We start from the raw sequence: 20,524 nt of genomic DNA on the forward strand, positions 1-20,524 counted from the left end.
GGGAAACCGGAGCAACCTGAGGAAACCTACGCCAACACAGGGTGAACATGCAAACTCCACACAGAAATACCAACTGGCCCAGCCGGGACTTGAACCAGCGACCTTCTTGCTGTGAGGTGGAAGTGCAAACCACCGAGCCATCATGTCGCCCTGGTGTAATATTGTTCATTTATTCATTTTCTTAATGGCTTAGTCCCTTTATTTATCTGGGGTCCCACAGCGGATAGAACTTATCCAGCATATGTTTTTTGTACTTGTGGGGGAAACCGGAGCAACCGGAGGAAACCTACGCGAACACGGTGAGAACATGCAAACTTCACACAGAAACGCCAACTGATCCAGCCAAGGCTTGAACCATCGACCTTTGCTGTGAGGCAAATGTGATACCCACTGCGCCACCATGCAGCCCCGATGTAATATTGTAATATTAATAGTAGTTGATATAGAAATAACTTGTTTAAGTTTAATTAAAAGACAATCTTAAACACAAATTTTAGAGTGTGTGGATTATCGGTGCTTTTTGCCGCTCTTTTCACAGAGAACTTCTTGATTGGTGGAATTCTTCACAGCACATGGTCATGAGTAATGGAGTTTATCTGCTCATTACAAATAGTTTTAATGATTGAATTATGCAAACAAAAACATACACACGATTAACAACCTCACAAGAGCTTCGTCTTTAAATGTTTTTTAAAAATGGAAGAAATCAATAAGAGTTAACTGCTGTTTACATAAAAATGGTTTGATTAGTTGTTTTAATCCATAGCTATGGTTTTAATCAACCACCTTAACATGTTTATTACTTATTTTATTCATTCTAAATCAATGTAAATGAATACGAAAAATCACTGAAAACATTTATAATTTATTGCTAATGACTATTTGAAGTGAACTGCTCGAAGGAATAGATTCGCTGTAACAAGTCAACGACGACCACAAAACGCGGTAAAATCTAAACGGGATACAGCTGCGGGTACGCACGCCAATATAGCATTTTTAGGACACTGTACAACAATAATTAATATTTTTTTAATTATCTGCGAGGTTTGGGGTAGTGGTGTACGATAATAAAATGCAAGTTAATGGGCAATTTAATAAATAATGTGAACGCAGTATTTCTGTTTTTACATTACGGTAGGGGCAGACGTTAATAAAACACAAATAATTGATAATTTAATTAAATACTATAAATAATTCTCGTTAGTTACTTTTTATTTTTTATGTAAACAGGGTGGGGTAGACGTTAATGTAATACAATTTAATGGGCAAAGTAATAAATAATGTGCACAATACTCGTTATACGTACTGTTTTTACATTACTGTTTGAGGTAGGGTTAGGGGTTAATAAAATACAATAAATGAACATTTAATAAACAATTATCGTTAATTTCAGGCCGCAGCTGTATCTCTTCTAGCAACAACCCCACCACGCGTGTTGTGCGCATCTCCCATAATTCCCTGCTGCACGCATAGGGGGAAGTGGTTTCGCGGGAGAGCCTGCTAGTCTTTCCAGCTAGTTGGTCCAGTTTAACTTTATCCCCTCATCTGATGTATTGATGCAGAAGTGAGCTATCGTGCGTCCTGCAAACGTCGTGTGCTATTACTCATCTGAGGAGGCTTGTCGACTGAACACGCTTGAGTGCTTTAAAGTGAGTATGTAAACAGTTGGCGACAGTGGCCCGCGTGTTGTTTATCATTTGTGCAGAGATTCGCTGCAGAAACATGCAGGTCTTGCAGTATTGCTCGTTTGTACACGATATTCTGGTTAAATATTGATGTGCATTCATGTTTTAAATCCACATAATGGAGGATTTTATAGTAGTATTGTCGTGTTGAGCACAATAGGCAGGCTCCTATTTAATACAAACAAAGGTTAAAGCGAATTTAAGGGGAGAATGGTCTGAGAATGATTTATTTAACGGAGATTGTGGTAAAGTTGGTTTAAAATTCACACATTCGTACAGTGACAAATTGTGACAGCTCCCATCATTGTTTACCATGGTACTTTGAATATTGGGTCTGAAATCACATGCAAGTATGACTTCAAAATAACATAATCACTATTAATTTGACTGAACAATGTTGTACTTTGACAGTCATTGGCTTCTCATATATTTATTATTAGCAAAGAATACCTTTCAGAAATGACATTATTTATGGCAAGTTAAGAATGTAAGAATAAAGGGCGATTTTAGGATTATAATTTTAGAGGGGCTTAGCTTCTTATAATGTTAAAAAAATTATATATATATATAAAGCCTACTATTACATGTATAAGTAGTAATTAATAGTAATGCACTTAAAATGTTTTTTTTAATATGGGTTGTATACTAGTATTCCACTGTATTACATAGATAGGCACAGCCATTTGAATTGTGAGCAAGCTAAATAGGATCAACCCCCCTGTTTACTGTAGTAAAAACCACTTTCTATCTATCTAACGTGCTATAAGTGAATTAAGTAAGCTAAAATTGTCCGTTGTGCATGTGTGTGAAGAAATGTGAATGGGAGCTTCCCAGTGGTAGATTGCAGCTGGAAGGGCATCCGCAGTGTAAAACATATGCTGAATAAGTTGGCGGTTCATTCCGCTGTGGCGACCCCAGATTAATAAAGGGAATAAGCTGAAAATTATTGAATGCATGAATGTTAAGCATCATTTGGGAAATATTTTAAAAGAATTAAGGGGGGGGGGCTAATAATTCTGACTTCAATTGTATATATATATATATATATATATATATATATATATATATATATATATATATATATATATATATACTTGAAAGTCCTAGAAATGTCATGGAAAATCATGGATTTTTAGTTGAAGAAATGTGTATGAACCCTGACCTCAGTTAACCAGAGATGCATGTTTATAATCTATTGCTGAAGTATTTTTTCTGCAATTGTACACTCGTTAGGAATTTAAATGTTAGTCTTTTTCTGAGGTGATAATTTGGAAACGGTGTTATGAAGGACAAACTTATGCGTTATAAAACAGTCATTTACACTGTGTAACTAAAGCCATGTGGGTTTGTTTTGGTAACTCTTGTTTAGTGTAATGTAATGTGTATTTATATAGTGCATTTATTGTGTATGGACATACACCCAAAGCGCTTCATAATCATGAGGGGGTCTCTCCACACCACCACCAGTGTCCAGCATCCACTTGGATGATGCGACGGCAGCCACAGGACACAACACCAGCTATAGGTGGAGTGGATAGACAGTGATAGAGGCAATTCGGTGGATGGGGATGATTTGGTAGCCATACTGGGAATGGGCTGATAGAGGGAATTTGGCCAAGACACTGGGGTTACACCTCTTTTCTTTATGAGAAGTGATGACATTAGAGAGTCAGGACTTCTGTGTTACACGCTGCATGGAAGGTCATTTTCAAAACCCATAATATTGGCTCTTGAAAGCCCTAATTTCTTCTTTTTCAGGAGCTAAGTCTGGCCCATCACCATCTGCAGAGTGGGTTTCACCACTGCGCTCTCCGTCTGCAGCCGGTGTTTACATGTCTACTGAGGATTTTATAGGAGGAACAGCAGAGTCAGGGAAGATGGACACCACTGAGACTGATGCAAATGAACCTTTCATTGAAAACATGCTGATGGAGTGCCATCAGGTCGACGAGGAGGAGATGGAGGAAGAGCATGAAAGCAGAACAACAAAGAATCAGAAGGAAGTTGAAGAACCAGAGTGTTCAGCTGAATTTGTGGCCGCTAAAGTGGAGGACTTCACTAATGAAATGTCCAGACCAGAGGATGCAGGTTGGTTTGAGCTTGTTTTTTGCTTGCTGCCTTTAGTTCAACATATGATGAGGTGCAAAACTACTTTATTTTTTTGTGTGTTGATTACTGAGCTTTTCAAGGACAAAATGTATTTGATTTCTTTATTTTTTATTTTTTACTTTGTTTTTATAATGTTTAATGTTTTAATAATAGGTTGAAAATAGAAATTGAGATGCTGCATAATATTTGTGTATTTTATACAAGAATTGAATAATTTTTTTTCAAAACAATAATTTATTTTGTACCCTTCTTTCTTTATTTTATGTTTTAATAATGTTTAACTTTTTAAAGAATTTGTTGAAAACAGAAATGCTGCATGTTTTTACACCAGAATTGACTTATTTCTTGCTAAAAAAAAGTTTTTTAATTGTTACTTTTATTTATTTATTTATTTTTTTTAATAATGTTAAATGTTTTAATAATAGATTGAAAATAGAAATGAAGATGCTGCATAATATTTGTGTTTTTGCACCATAATTAACTTATTTCTTGCTAATAAAAAAATACTTTTATTTATTTAATGTTTTTATAATGTTTAGTTTTTTAATAGTTTGTTGAAAATAGAAATGAAGATTTTTTTCACTTTTCTTTATTTAATTTTTATTATGTTTAATGTTTTAATAATGGGTTAAATAGTGAAATGAAGATGCTGCATAATATTTGTGTTTTTTCACACCAAAATTGACTTATTACTTGCTAAAAAATATTATTTATGTATTTTATTTTTTATAATTTTTGAATAATTTGTTGAACATTGAAATAAAGATGCTTCATAATATTTGTATTTTTTTCACCAGAATTGACATATTACTTGCAAAAAATATTTTTTTATATTATTTAATTTATGTTTTTATGATGTTAAATGTTTTAATAATAGGTTGAAAATAGAAATGAAGATGCTGCATAAAATTTGTGGGTTTTTTTTACACCAGAATTTACTTATTTCTTGGTAATAAAAATACTTTATTTATTTATTTTATTTAATTTGTTTTTTTAGTAATGTTAAATGTCTTAATAATAGATTGTGTGTGTTTTTTGTGTGTTTTTGCACTAGAAGTAACTTATTTATTGCTGAATTCTTTTTCTTTACTTAGTTTTTTAATAATTTTAATCATGTTTAATGTTTCTATAATAGGTTGAAGATGCTGCATAATATTTTTATTTTTTTTACTCCAGAATTGACTTATTTCTTGTTTTTTTATTTTTATTTTATTGTTTTTATAATGTTTAATGTCTTAAAAATAGGTTGAAAATAGAAGTGAAGATGCTGCATAATATTTGTGTGTGTGTGTTTTTTTTTTTTACACCAAAATGGACTCGTTTCTTGCTAATTCTTGTATATTTTTTGTTTGTTTGTTGTCTGAAGACATTAAAATGGAGAGAACTGAACCATCTGCATTGGTGAGCATAATCTCTATCTTTATCTATCTACCAGCTTTCTCTTCCACTCTAAATGACTGACTTCAATGTCTTCTGCATAAATAGTGTATAACATCAAATAAATAGTTATATTAATATGCAAGTATCTTTTAATATCCTTACTAACATACTTTTGTCACCTGCTGTAGGTCTTTTTTGGCTGTAAAACGATTGTGTTGACACCTTTTGGACATTTTAAAGTAGTGTAAAAACTATAGAAAGTGCCAATACTGAATTCACAGCCAAAACATACAGCAGTAAATGTTTTTAAATGATGAAATTCACACACATTATGCTTTAGGTTTTTATCCTGCTGCTAAAGCACTCCAAAAACTAAAGTCTTTTTTTTTAAATCCAGCAAACACAATCAGCGGTAAAACCTGATATGAAGCCTCAACAGCTTTCCGTGGACCTGCCGATGAAGGTGAAGGACGAGCCGATGGATGAGGAGTACGAGAAAGCATCAGTATCGCTGCACACAGAGGGAGACATTAAAGATGAACCCGACACTGCAGCGGTGAGTTTCCTGCTCTTTATTTGCTTTTATAGAAGTATAAAGGTGATGTATGGAAGTTTTTGAGAGCATAAAAATACCATAATATGTTTGCAGATATTTAACAAACATATTAAGTGAATTTGTTTATCTGAAAAACAATGCTAAAGCAATGCAACATGGCAATAAATGTCACATAATATGGCGTTCAAACTCAAATTTGTAGCATTTAACTATGAATAAAGCACATAATCAGTACCTGAGGTGATCACTGATCAGTGTCATAGAAGTCTATGCTGTTTAGCCACAAGAAATTGAAACCATTTTTAAAACCTTAGGTAATCAGCTGTGATCGCCACTGCGTTTATCTGTGTCGCTCAATTGTGAACAGCGCCAGAGCATTAGAGCCAATCACAGCCCTTTCTGTTGAGCACGTGACCAATCATAGGGGTGTAAAAGAACTCGCTAGAAAGGGCCCAGAAAGCGAATTAATAAATAGGTGTCTATTACAATATTCAATTTCTAGTTAGGTTGTCAAACTTTTCTATACTTAAAATACTTTTTTTGTAAAGCTGTTTCAATTTTCTTTATTTATCTAGTAATTTAATTAATGAACAAAAGAGATTAAATTAGCTTATAACATTAGCTTATGACTGTTCAAAGTTGGGGTTTGGTGTGATTTTTGTAATATTTCGATACAGTAAAAACAAGTCTGTGCTCACTTGTATTGATGCTAAAGGGAAATTTTTTTTGTTACGTTGTTTGCTATTATTTATTTGCTAATTGCTTAATTATTGAAAAAGAGATAAAATTGGCTTATAACACATGAGACTGTTCAAAAGTTGGAGCTTGCTACGAGTTGATCCGTTACCGTCTGGTCGGTGAACTGTTAAGGCTCGTATACACCGGGACACTTTTTGTTTGCGTTTATCTTCAGCGTTTATCGTCAGCGTTTTACAAGACATTTTTCCGGATTCAAACCCTAGCGAATTTTATTTATTTATTTTTTTACTGGCATCAAGCAGAAGAGTATGCAAAACCACTCCTTGATGTTAGATGGCGCTACACAACTTTAAGCTTCCGACACCTGCTTGTAAAACAGAAGAAGAGGAAGAAAGGAAGTTCACACGCTTGTTGTTAAAAGCTGCGTCCCAAATGGCACACTATACACTATGCACTCATGCACTATGTACTTTTGCACTTACACACTTAACAGGATAGTATATGTATGTAGTTGCGTCCCAAATGGCACAGTAATGTTTTTTTACTAAACAGAAATTCAAACCGTTTCCCTGATGACGTTTGACGGTTGCCAAATCAGTGAAATTAACGACCGACTTATCAAATAATACCTGCCGTGAGTATTGTCGCATTCACCATCGGGAGGCGCAATAATCACTCTCGTAGAAGAATTTTGCTTTCACCATCCAAAATAAATAAAGTTAATCAAAATGTGCGTCCGATAGCTCCGCCCCTTCCGCTACGTAAGCAAACCTGCGGTCGTTGAGTGCGTGACGTGTCCATCATTACACACTTCATTTTAGCGGCTGAATGAGTGCATCATCCGGGTAATTAAAGTGCTCTTATTATTTTTAGAGTTTTCAGTTTGAACACACTACTTACACTATTTATATTACAAAATGGCGTAGAATAGTGCATAAGTGTGCGATTTGGGACGCAGCTATTGTTACTGGTGACTCGAACAAGCATGGATGGTTCAAGCTGCAGCTCCAGCTCTAGCGATGAAGAACTGATTATTGTTCACTAGTGCAATAAACAGATCCACGTTCATATCGCCTCTGGGCATCTTCTTCAATGTGCACTCGCATTCACATGTTATTTACTGTAACATCAACAGCTCCGTGCATGGCAACAAATGTGCCAACCTGAAGGTTTTAACACGGCGCATCAAATAAAAAAAACACGAGCATGATTTGTTTTTTTTTTATTACGCTTTTTCGGCTGCCGTTTTGCGTGTTGGTATGCACGATCACATTGACGCCCTTTATAAAGTCACAAGGTGTTAACCGCTACAGAGCACCGAGCACAAATACAGCCAGACACAGGAAAAGTTTCTTTCCACAGGCCATCAACCTCAAGAACAGTTAAATATTCCCCAACTGTGCAATAAACATGTGCAACACTTTCTCATACGCACTTGTACACAGCACCTTATAACCTGTATATTTATAACAAATCAGTACATACAATTCAGCATCCAGATCTCTTTGACTAACTGCATCTCTGTTTAATGTTTATTGTCTTTTTTAAAAATTATATCCGTGTTGTCTCTTGTCACTTTATGTACACTGGAAGCTTCTGTAGCCACAACAAATTCCTTGTGTGTGAAGCCCACTTGGCAATAAAACCGATTCAGATTTTTTTGGTAATATTTAAATACAGTAAAAACAAGTCTGTGGTCACTTGCATTAATGCTATAGGGAAGCTTTTTTTTTTAGCTTGTTTGCTATCATTCATATGCTAACTACTTAACTTGATTAATGAAGAAGAAATGAAATTTGCTTAACACCTGACTGTTCCAAAGTTGGGCTGCGCTAATAGTTTTGTAATATATAATTCAGTAAAAATAGTCTGTAGTCACTTACATTGATGCTGTAGGGAAGCTTCTTTCAGTTGCGTTGTTTACGGGTTAAATTTTTGTGCACAGAATGCTTGAAAATCTGCTAAAGATTAATTTTCTTTTTCGGCTAAATCACTTTATTTGTCAGGGGTCGCCACAGCGGAATGAACCGCCAACTTATCCAGCATATGTTTTACGCAGCGGATGCCCTTCCAGCTGCAACACATCACCGGGAAACACCCATAAACTTTCACGCACACTCATACACTACGGCCAATTTAGCTTACCTAATTCCCCTGTAGTGCATGTATTTGGACTGTGGGGGAAACCGGAGCACCCGGAGGAAACCCACGTGTACATGGGGAGAACATGCAAACTCCACACAGAAATGGCAACTGTCCAAGCCGAGGCTCAAACCAGCGACCTTCTTGCTGTGAGGCGACAGCACTATGTTTTTTGTGTTCATATTTTCAGGACAACCAGACTGGTGCCATTAAGATCAGTGCAGTGTTTTCTGTAGGAGGAACTCCTGCACCCATTGGTATGAAATATATCAACATCATTTGGTGATTGGACTTAATGATGACTTAAGTTAGATTTTTTTTTGTTTCTGACATATTTGTTTTCATGTGACTACAGCTCAAGTAAGTGTCTCAGCGAAGCCAGCACCAGTCCCTACACTGTCCCTCCGTCCTTTAGCTCCAGCCAATCCGGTCGGTGTGGTTTGCACAGGGTGTAATAAAATCCTGCTGAAGGGACAGACGGCTTTCCAGCGCAAAGGCTGTCCTAAACTCTTCTGCTCACCTCAATGTCTCTGTAGCAACTCCAATGTGGTGGTCAAGATGCCTCCCAAGAAATGTCACTTCTGCCTCAAGTAAGCTTACAGGCCTTGACTTCAAATATTGTGTAAATTATGTGCTCAGATTGACTTCCAGGAATGTAAGTAATAGGGGTGTAACGATTTATCGTTGTACGATTTATTGCGATGCAAAAATGTCACAATAAGCATCGTGGCGTTATGACGATTTGATTACGATATGACATCCGTTTTCTCTTATTAGTTGAGCTGTTTGCACGTGAGCTACGTTCCACCTGCTGTCGCACGTGAGTTCAGATTGCAGCAGCAGTAATGTTAGCAGACCAAGATGAGTGGAGCTGAAATAGAGGATGGCCCATCATCTCAAAATCAGACGTCTGGCAACATTTCGGTTGTACAGTTAGACTCGTCCGCTTTTTGACACGCATACTGGGTCAAACATCCTAAGTTTAAAAGTCTTCACAGTGATTTACATACTTTGCACATGAGACATGGATACCTCCTAATGGTGTTGAAAGAGTCACATACTGTATTTATAAGGTACAATTCACCCTAAAATATCATTCTGTCTTCATATAATGATGTATTTGCGGCCGCAAAATCACACATGACGTGAGCTGACCGTGAGCTGTTACTACAGAGGGCGGACTAGACGCGCGCGTATGGCAAGCCGTTTTAGCATTTAAACCTTTGTTCTGACTCTCCATAAATATATTTAGAGATATCTCTAATTATATTTTGACTAGTCATAATTATAATTCGACTAGTCAGAATGACAATTAGAGATATCTGCAATTACAGTTGTACTAGTACGAAATCAGATTGGAGATATCTGCAAATATATTATGACTAGTCATATTCCTCCATTGACTTCCATTGAAAAATATTTGCAGATATCTCTAAATGAGTTTTGACTAGTCACAATTGTAATTAGAGATATCCCTAAATGAATTTAATTAAATATGAATTAAATACCTGGAAATGTGGATTTTTTTTTGCACACAAAAAAACGCAAGTGACCAAGCAAAGCCTTAAGCTCTTACTGTTAAATTCAATTGAATAGAAAGCTTTTTTTTTGCACCTTTACTTAAATTGTTCCTTAATTTTGTCTCTGTCATTTCAATAATATTTTTTAGGAAGTTTTTAAATTGTTTTATTTTCCAGAGACAGGCCTGTTTAATTTATTTTCTTAAAGAAGGTTCAGTTTAACAAGTTGAAATAAAAGTAATACATAAAAAATAGTTTTCTTGGTAAAATTTGCATTTCAGTTTAATTTTCAATTTTTATTCCAAATATGGTGATACAGATCGAATCGTGAACATTATATCGTGATACACATCTTATCGTTAGCTGAGTGTATCGTAACACCCCTAGTAAGTAACATGCAAGCCAACATCAATATCAAGCCTTTCTCAGCATAAAACACAATTTATTAAAATGTGACATTTTTAAAGACTGCTAAACAAGATTTCCATTAGTGGTGTAACGGATCACAAATCTCACGGCTCAGATCACACTATGGTTTTTTAATCACAGATTGGACCATTTTTTAGATTAGCCAAAAATAGGAGACATGTCATTTGCTTTCCATTTATTACAGAAACAGTGCTGTAGGAGACATTTGGATTTAACAAACAGAACTTAGAAGATGTAATTTTAATAAAAATAAAATGAAGAAGTAATCAGCTCTAAAAATAAATAGTAAAATATTCAGAACTGTGAAAAATGCATTCTTACTACTACTGTTGTTAATAACGCTAAATGTAGAAATCCAACATAATTTGTGCAACTCATTATTAAGCCTCAAGTCTAGGGGAAAACAGCATGGGCATAATAAACGGGAAAACAAATTTGTTTGATTTCCCAAACAAAACAAAAACTTGATGCAAAAAATACCCCTCGGTCGGCAATCAAACTCGCACACTCAGTTGAGTGTAATTTAATAGATTTATTTTAGAAAAAAATCAAGTAATTTTAAATGAGCTTCTCTTCAGGGTGGCTACAGGCCAAAATAACAAACAAAAGAATCTGCAAAGTAAATTAACTAAATTAACTAATTATTATAAATATTAAAAAAAAAATACAAGAAGCTTACCTTTCTCCCCAAACATAAACATAGTCAGAAGTAATCAAATAAATAGGCAGGCCACCCCTACAAGCTCAAACTCTCAAAAGAAGTTGAATGTATGGACCATGGTAACAAAATTGAACATTGGCCGTCAGCCGGAGGGGTACGGGAAATCCAGGAGCTCAGCTCCCAGCAACTGTCATAGCACAAATGAGCTCCTCGAACCCTGCCAGAAGCTCCTATTTATACAGGCATCCAAGACCAGCAGCCAATCAGCACGAATCACTCCGGAATAGTAGCCTATGGGATAACAAAAAAAACAAGGCGGCGGCACAAAGAAAAAGACACATGCAATACGCAATAAAAAATGAATGAATAAAATTGAGTCGTAACTCCCATATTAATTTTTTGTCTCCTTTTCAATAAATGATTCAGTTATTCACCCTTAAAACTTAATGTTTCATTGCTAGATGTGTCATTTTTGAAGAATTATTCAGTGGCATGTTTTTGATGGCTGATTTTTGCCACTTTTTTTGATTAAAAAATGTAATTGCTGTCTACAACTTTCATTTTTTATCCTTGTTAAATGCACATGACAGTGATTAGTCTTTACCATAAACATCAGTGGTTTTATCTAAACTATAAACTGTTATGCCAGTACCTCTGTGCTATTTGACTGTTTGTAACTTCATAACTCAAAAGACTCAATCTCTATTGATTTTTGTGTTTTCAGATTTGAATGCAGCGATTCAAAGGATTAATAACCATATGCAAATCGCCATCATTGATAATTTGTTGCGTGGGTGTTAAGATCCTGATCTTTTAATGATTAATCGTTTAGTTTACACTTGAATGCATTGATTCAGGCTAAAATAGTAGTGACCGAAAACTCCTTTATTAACTTACGAAACCCACCACATCTCTAATACCCTACCATGACTTCTTCTGTCCTCATTATATTTTACAGGAAAGCCCAAATGCTTTTATACATGTGATTTAAATGATGTCATAGGCAATCTCTCTGTGATCGTTACAAATTTAGAATTAATCTACAAGTAAAAAAAAACTGGGTCACGTGTGTTCCGAATCGTGGGTTGTGATTAGTACGAATCATGGATCGATCGTGATCTATTACACCCATTATGTCTATACTAAAAGCGATTTGGTTTGATGTTTGTGAAAATGTATTCCTCAAATAATTTTAAGTTATTTTTCATAAATTAAGCTGAAAATCATATCCAATGTTTTTAATGTGCAGTTTTGTTCTTTTTTTTGCATCTCGTATTAAGAAGTTGTTGTTGTTATGTATTTATTTATATTGATCTTGCCCTGAAATTGCCACAAGTTACCGATATGCCAATAAATAAACAAATGTAGCATTTATAATTAATTAATAATTTATTTTAAAAGCTTAAATAAAATTTAATAGGAGTTAAATTAAATTAAAACAGTAATGTGCAACATTTTTTTTTTCCCACAGAGATATTACTGATTCTAAGGATGTGATCAGTGCACCGGTGGATATGGCAGGGAATCTGAAGGAGTTTTGCAGTCAGAAATGCATCAGTTTATTAAACTTCAAGTGCAGTGTGTGTCAGAAGGCGGGAACAGTAAGTTGCTATTTCTGTCTGCTGGCGTTTTGTGTGTTGAAACTCTGCTACTGAATTGTTCACCTACAAAATGAGGCCGCATTCACACACCAATGGATTTAGGTCGATCCGCAACAGTGTATTATTGTTTTGCCCTTTTGTCCACACCACACCAGCATAGCCAGTGCCATGAAATTAACTTTTAATATAATGGGTTACAGAGTGGGAAAATCCCATGGCCGTGTGGATTGAAAAATTGTGATTTTTTTTTAAACGATGACATTACCATAACACAAATTACAGAGCTGTGTAAGTGCTAATAAACTTAGCAGCACAACTACAATAAAACCTCATATTGCTATATCAACTTGATCCTACACTTTTCAAAGGACTTTCTGAGGTTTTTAGATACTCACAGAGAGTCAGGACCTCGGCCCCATCCGATAGATGGTGCTCACTGACCAACTAAAAGCTGGTCTAAAGTCCAGCAGATTGCGTTAATTATGTGCCTATGCAGCTAAAAAATCCTTACACATTGCCAAATACACAGAGGATGTACAGCAATGGTGTCAAAAATAATAAATGCAACAATAATGAAAATTATTTCCCAACTTATGTCTTTTTTTGTCTTGTCTCTGACGTTACATGGCTACTAGTATGATGTACAAACAAATAAAATCCAGAGGTTTGAGATGTTGCCATTTGTGTTTCTCATAGACTTTTACTCACAAAGTGAACTTGATGGACTCCGTCCATATTCTGTGCAGCGACGACTGCTTCAACCAGTTTCGCACCTCCAATAAGCTGAACGGGAACAGCTGTATGAACTGTGGGGGAATCTGCTACGGCACAGACGCTCCATGTCAATCTCTGCAGATAGAGGGCATCGTTATGAAGTTCTGCAAGCCGAGCTGCCTCACAGCCTTCAAAAAGGTAACCTCAAATAAACATACACACGAGCCTGCTATTCAGTTGAAAGTCAATATTAATTTAATTGATTATCCTTTTTGCAGAAGAGTCTGAAACCTGTCGCTTGCAAAATTTGTCGCACTTTGCACCCGGTTGCCGAAATGCTGGAATGTATGAACGCAGAGGGAATCCGAGAGATTTTCTGCTCTGCCGCCTGTGTCACAGCGAATAAAGTTCAGACTGTCAGTTCTTCAGGTAACACCGAAATACCCACCAAGATGCAATATTTATATATAATTAACACTAGCATTTAGATTTATGTAAGTGATGTTTTGTGTCTCTTGAGTTTAATGTCATTGAACAGTCCAGAGCTCACTGTATACAGTTGAAACCAGAAGTTTACATACACTCTAAAAAAAAAAGGATCCTAACCATTTTATAAAAAATATCTGATGGTAAATCATACTAAACGTTTACTATTTTAGGTCCGTTAGAATTACCTGAATTATTACTTTTGCTAAATGCCAGAATAATAAGAGAGAATTTTTTTATTAATTTCTAGACAGTCAAAAGTTTTCATACATTTCCTTGGTGTTTTTTTTTAGCTTTGCTTTTAAACTGTATAACTTTAATCAAATCTTCCACAAGATTCTTACAGTAGTTTGAAGGAATTTTGGCCCATTCCTCCTGACAGAATTAGTTTAACTGAGTCCGATTTGTTGGCTGTCTTGCTCGCACAAGCTTTTTTAACTCTGCCCACACATTTTCTATAGGATTGAGATCAGGGCTTTGTGATGGCCACTCCAAAACATTCACTCTGTTGTCCTTAAAGCACATTTTAACTAATTTGGCATTATGCTTAGGGTCATGGTCTGTTTGGAAGACCCATTTGTGGCCAGGTTATAATTTACTGGCTGATGTCTTGAGATGTTGCTTCAGTATTTCTACATAATGTTCTTTCTTCATGACTCCATCTATGCTGTGACGTGGACCATTCTCCTGCAGCGAAACAGCCCCACAACATGATGCTGCCGCCCCCATACTTCACAGTTGGGATGAAGTTCCTAGGCTTGTAAGCTTTCCCCTTTGTCCTCCAAATGTAACACTGATCATTATGACCAGACAGTTCAATCTTAGTTCCATCAGACCACAGGACATGCCTCCAAGAATTATTCTATTTCCCAGTGTAATTTAACAAATTGTAATCTGGCTGATTCTGGTTTGTTGAGTTTTCCATGTTGTCACACAAGGAAGCAGTGTGTTTGAGGTTTTCCTTGAATACTATTCTATAGTTATGCCTCCAATTAACTCAAATGTTGCCAATTAGCCAATCAGAAACTTACAAAACCTTGACACCATCATCTGAGCTTTGTCAGAGGCATATTAATCTTATTGTATGTAAACTTGACCTTAAAGAAAAGTAATAACAGTTTCTCAAAAAATATCTCTCATTATTCTACTATTAAGCAGAACAGAAATACATTTGATAATCCTAACTTGCCTAAAAGACAAAAAGTTTAGTCACATTAACATCTGACTTTTTTTTAATGGTTATGTGCCTTTTCTATACAGTGTATGTAAACTTCTGGTTTTAACTGTAGATAGGAAAAGAGTGCGTTACCTTCATTACTTTAACAAACCAACTGCGTTACAGGTGGTTTGTGAAGCCCACTCATCTGCGTGTAGCACACTCAGAATTGCTCAATTTGTTACAAGAAGTTTAGGATGCTTGTAAGTAAGTCTCTGGTGCATATTGTCCCTTGTTTAATACTCTAAATGAATAAATTACCAGGGCATTACAGGTGGATGTCAAGCCCACTTATCTCCATGAAGCACACTTGGAATCGCAGTGTTTTTCAGAAACATCGAGGTTTAAGTTCCAATGTGTCTTTTGTTTGCATGCTTATACAAGGTGCTCCCGTGGAATGCAACAGCTGTAAGCAGAAGCTGGTGCCTCAGTACCATCTGGCCATGTCTGATTCAAGCATCCAGAACTTCTGCTCCTTTTCTTGTGTAGTGTCATATCAGGTAAAGTGAAGCAATTTTACTAATTTCTTTCAAATCGAAATGTACAGGGTTCATACGAGTGCTGGAAATTCTTGAAAATGCTTGAATTTTAATTAGGGATGCACCGATATGGATTTGTGGGGCGATGCCAATAACTGATAACTCTTTTTTTATTTGAAGGCCGATAACCGATATATGTTCTATATGCTGTTGCTCGCATGTTAATTCATTTTTTTTAAATTAAGTATAATGTAATATTAATCTGACCAGTTAAGGGTTAATATTCGGTTAATGAGCAGCGGTTGCTGGTTAGGAAAATTAACCAAATGTTTACGTAATATTTTTATTTAATTTAAACCAAAGTACACAATGACACTCTATCAAACATATCTACAATGATAAGGAACATGGAATAAACAATGCGAGGAAAGCTTCATTATAGTGCACTGGACATGCCTGAACAAGTTCGACCTGTGCATGTATGAGGCAGGCTGTTCTGTACATTAAATTAACCTATCGGCTTAAAGGTAACGGCCTAATATTAGTATCAGATCGATAATGATCATCTTAAATTTATTGAACGATATTGATATGCCCACCAATATATCGTGCATCCCTAATTTTAATATTTTGTTTTCAACAATTTATCAACTGATATTGAAATGACCGCCGATATCGTGCATCCCTAATTTTAGCCTACTGTATACAATAATTTATCAACTGATATTGATATGGCTGCCAATATATCGTGCATCCCTAATTTTAATCTACTGTATAAAATAATTTATCAACTGATATTGATATGGCTGCCAATATATTGTGCATCCCTAATTTTAATCTACTGTATAAAATAATTTATCAACTGATATTGATATGGCTGCCAATATATCGTGCATCCCTAATTTTAATCTACTGTATAAAACAATTTATTAACTGATATTGATATGGCTGCTGATATATCGTGCATCCCTAATTTTAGTCTACTGTTTTCAAGGTTTTAAAAGTGCTTCGATTTTAAATAGTGCTTGAAAATGTAAATGTGTCTCTTTCATATATTATTTTACTAAATTGGTGGTATTAACTCTGGAGACTCAATATGCTCTTAATCTGCCTTTGTTTTTTTTCTGTACCCTTTAAAATTATAATAAATGTAAATTTAAAATAAAATTTGCCATTTAAGATGCAGGTAAAAAATTTTATAGAGCAAATTACAGTAATTTAGTGTTGGGCTTGGGGCAAAAGTGCCCCAAATGTATGTCAAAACTTGTAATATGCTGGAAAATTCTAAAAATGAATATGAAATTCTTGTAAAAAATTACATTTTGACAATAGCCCCTTTCCGGAAAGCTCTGTATGTGTCAACAGGCCTTTTTTGAAAATACCGGTAAAGTCGTTCTGCCAATTTTCCAGAAAGAGAAGTTGTAACATTACTGGTAATTTGCCGGAATGCTGCTCTGTGTGAAAACAGAAGGATGATTGCTGGAAAGAGCTGTTCACGCTTAGAACGCACTGACGTGAGACGTCTACTCCAGCCAATCAGAACATTCAGACGCATTCAAATCCGGGCGGTTTATGAAAATAAAAGCCTTTGGATACTTTTCCAGACACATTTAGCTGCTTGATGTTAGACAGATAACGTTTCTATGCTCCTTAATGCCAACTGTGTAAAACATTATCGATAAAATGCTTATGATAAACCGCTGTTTGTTTACCTTCAAGCTACAAATACAAATCTACTATACAATCGCTGCTGTTTTGAATTTACAAGTATTTTGGAATGGATGTGTGAATGGTCTGTTCGGAAACATTCCGTAATGTCCTTGCCTGTGTAAACATCGCTTTTTTGAACTTACCGGTAAAGTCGTTCCCATAATTTTCTGGATATTTAACCAGTATCACTGACTGAAAGGGGCTACTGTCTACATTTAAAAATGTAAGAAGGCTGAATATGTCAAGTAGAGTTATCTTAAGATTTCATTTTCTTTGTTTAGGAGTCATTTGGTAAGAAACCAAACTACCAGGTGAACACTGTAACCTCTACGACGAATGCATCAACGCCAAAACCTGCCTCTTCAGAGTCCAGCTCCTCAACCAAGACAAGCACTTCCAAGAGTCAAGTTCAGAACGTCACAAAGATCCCCTGCTCACAGTGTCTCAACTCATTCTTCCACAAACCAGAACTGCTGGATTTTAAGGTAAAGATATCATGTATTCTTATTTATATTTGTAAAGTTGATTTATAAACTAATTATGAGAGGATCATGTGCTTATGATTGTCCACGGCTGGTCCCACGTTAGTTTACGATTGATTCACCAATCAGATGATTTTTTGCTATTAGTAACCAGAGTTTATTATCTCAATATCTTTATCTTGAAAAATCCCCCCTACTCCCCCTCTCTTTTCTAGATGGGCAACACGATGGCTCAGTGATTAGCACTGTTGCCTCACAGCAAGAATGTCTCTGGTTAAAGTCCTTACTAAACCAGTAGACATTTCTGTTTAGAGTTGCTCGTTCTCTCCGTGCTCACATGGGTTTTCTCTGGGTTTCTCCAACTCTTTATAAACACCCAACCTAAGTAAATTGAACACCAAATTGGCATCATCGTCAAGCTCTTAGCAAGCCGTATATCTCTCCTTAGCCATCCCTATATCTCTCATTAACCAGAAATAAGTCTGGAAAGTTCATCGAGATCTACCTGAGCTCAAACTCCTCTCTTGCCCAGCTCGAGGATCTGATAAGCTCAGGGCTCTCTCCTGGGACGGCATGCCAAACAAGCTTATTACCAATCATCAACTAATTATTATTATTAACTATCATTAAGTTTAGCAGTTAATGGTTTGTTTTTGTTCATAATTTGTATTTGGCAAAATGGTTGACACTAATTGGTTGCTCTTTTTCCTGACCTTTCAGAGGAAAATGTACGCTTTCTGCGGTACGGCTTGTGTTGAGGAGTTCAAGCAGATCAACAACGTCATGGCTCGCTGCGAATACTGCAAGATTGACAAAATTATCAAGGAGGTGAAAAGGATCAACAAAATTGACCGATCTTTCTGCAGTGAGGGTAAGTGTTAAGAGCAAAATGAAAATGTTTGTGTTGTATGATGTATGCTGCATGTAATATATGTTTTTCTTTTTTGTTCTACTCAATATGAGCTGAAGGCTGTTGGGAAAATGCTGTATTATTTGTTGTTTATTCTTTAAAATATTTAGCTGAGTAATACATTCTGCTCTCATTAAAAACAGCGAGATTAACTGATTTTATCAAAAAACCAAATCACTTTGTTAAATGTATGTGCTATGATTATTGTTATTAATATTACACTGTCAATAATTAGTAATAATTAAGACATTTCCGTCGATGGTTTTGAATCGGTCTAAAAGAGGACACTTGTTTATTTGTTTGAAGAAAAGTTTAAGTGGCCAAACAAAATCTCCAAGAAAAATTTTGAGAACTTCATAATTTTATGTCTACATTTTGATTTAAATTCTGTCTAAATTTCAGATTTAAAATGTAAAAATTAGGGCTGCGTGATTCTGGCTAAAATGAGAATCACAATTTTCTTTGCCTAAAATCAAGATCACGGTTTTCTGCTGATTTTATAGATGGAAATTATTATTTCTATTATTATTATTATTATTATACAGTAAAATGATGACATCAGAATATAGCTATTCATAATTCTGAAGTTGAATTATTATGCCTGAGACATCCAGTCTGTCATTGACAACATTATTAGACCATTTATTCACTAGTAAAACAAGACATTTGTCATTATCAGATTTCTGCTTGTATTATATTCAGCATAATATAGGCTAGAGTAGTTATACTGACACTTCTATAAGTTTATTCTCCTGTCCGCTTGTTAAGTGTGACGTCACGCGAAGCGGCTTCCGGGTCCAATCGCTCTATTCAACTGAATGGGGAGACTCATGAAATGGTAATAATAAACATTTACAAAGCGATTTAATACTTTCGAAAATGAAGTATATATGTGAAGTATATATATGCAGTATATATGTCCATGCCTAATATCCGATGGCCAGAAAGTGATGATTTTTTTTTATAAATTGTTAAATTTTTGCCATTTGTGTTGCAGCAAGGCCAGAGATTGTTATGTACACTATGATTTTATATAAAATTAACTTTAATGTGTGATAGAAATAAAACGTGATCATAAACTAATGATTTCTCCACTCAAACGAATGGCGACTTGGACCTGGAAACAGTATTACATACGTCATCACTTAACAAGCGGGTACAACACTCTGTGTTTGCTATGAAAGAAAATCATATCAAATGCTTGTCGTAATCATAACTCTAAAATGTGATATGATCATTTAAAAGATGTGCGCACTTTCCGTTTCACTTTTATGGCTGTCTTTAACAACTAAATCATTTTGACTAAGGTCTGTCTTTAAAAACTGAAAGATTACTGCTGATGATACTAACTAACTTTGCCTCTGAATAAACAAAAACAAAGAAGATTGATCACACACCTACCAAATCTGTAGATCAACACTTAACAATCAACACCAACTGGGTGTCCTTTTTAAAAGAGGGCGAGTGGCAAATCCGTATTTCAGCATTTCTCGATGTGAAAAGCTCTTGGTTAAAATTTTTTTCCTTACAATCGTATTTTTGCTCTGTGTTAGCAGAGCACTGTATCCACACAAACCAAAACCTTCATTGCAGCACATTTATCAACACAACACTGACAGCCCATGTCTCCGAACAATTCTTCCTCTTCCACTTGTTTTAATTACGGTTGACAACACAACATAACATCTCTCTGCCATCTGAACACTGTAACAGGGAAAAGGAGTCTTCGAAGCTATATTATGCAT

At 35.4% G+C, this 20,524-nt stretch overlaps 1 protein-coding gene across 8 annotated transcripts in view; it reads left to right on the forward strand.

The window, feature by feature from the left end:
• The first annotated feature begins 1,469 nt into the window (after positions 1 to 1,469).
• zmym4.1 (zinc finger MYM-type containing 4, tandem duplicate 1) overlaps positions 1,470 to 20,524 on the forward strand; it is a 44,683-nt gene continuing 25,628 nt past the window's right edge. For 2 of the 8 annotated variants that reach the window (XM_073930579.1, XM_073930581.1), the window contains exons 1-12: positions 1,470 to 1,829; positions 3,351 to 3,773; positions 5,161 to 5,195; positions 5,572 to 5,730; positions 8,762 to 8,828; positions 8,927 to 9,161; positions 12,653 to 12,782; positions 13,479 to 13,694; positions 13,775 to 13,925; positions 15,583 to 15,698; positions 17,669 to 17,872; positions 18,590 to 18,740. In XM_073930579.1, coding sequence (XP_073786680.1) covers positions 3,518 to 3,773; positions 5,161 to 5,195; positions 5,572 to 5,730; positions 8,762 to 8,828; positions 8,927 to 9,161; positions 12,653 to 12,782; positions 13,479 to 13,694; positions 13,775 to 13,925; positions 15,583 to 15,698; positions 17,669 to 17,872; positions 18,590 to 18,740 — 1,720 coding nt within the window. In that variant the 5' untranslated portion in view covers positions 1,470 to 1,829; positions 3,351 to 3,517. Of the gene's footprint in view, positions 1,830 to 3,350; positions 3,774 to 5,160; positions 5,196 to 5,571; positions 6,840 to 7,387; positions 8,829 to 8,926; positions 9,162 to 12,652; positions 12,783 to 13,478; positions 13,695 to 13,774; positions 13,926 to 15,582; positions 15,699 to 17,668; positions 17,873 to 18,589; positions 18,741 to 20,524 lie in introns of all 8 variants that reach the window. The other 6 variants (XM_005159697.5, XM_005159698.5, XM_073930582.1 and 3 more) reach the window with 4 other exon arrangements.

The sequence above is a fragment of the Danio rerio genome, chromosome 19 (genome assembly GCF_049306965.1).
Source record: "Danio rerio strain Tuebingen ecotype United States chromosome 19, GRCz12tu, whole genome shotgun sequence".
NCBI classification, from domain to species: domain Eukaryota; kingdom Metazoa; phylum Chordata; class Actinopteri; order Cypriniformes; family Danionidae; genus Danio; species Danio rerio.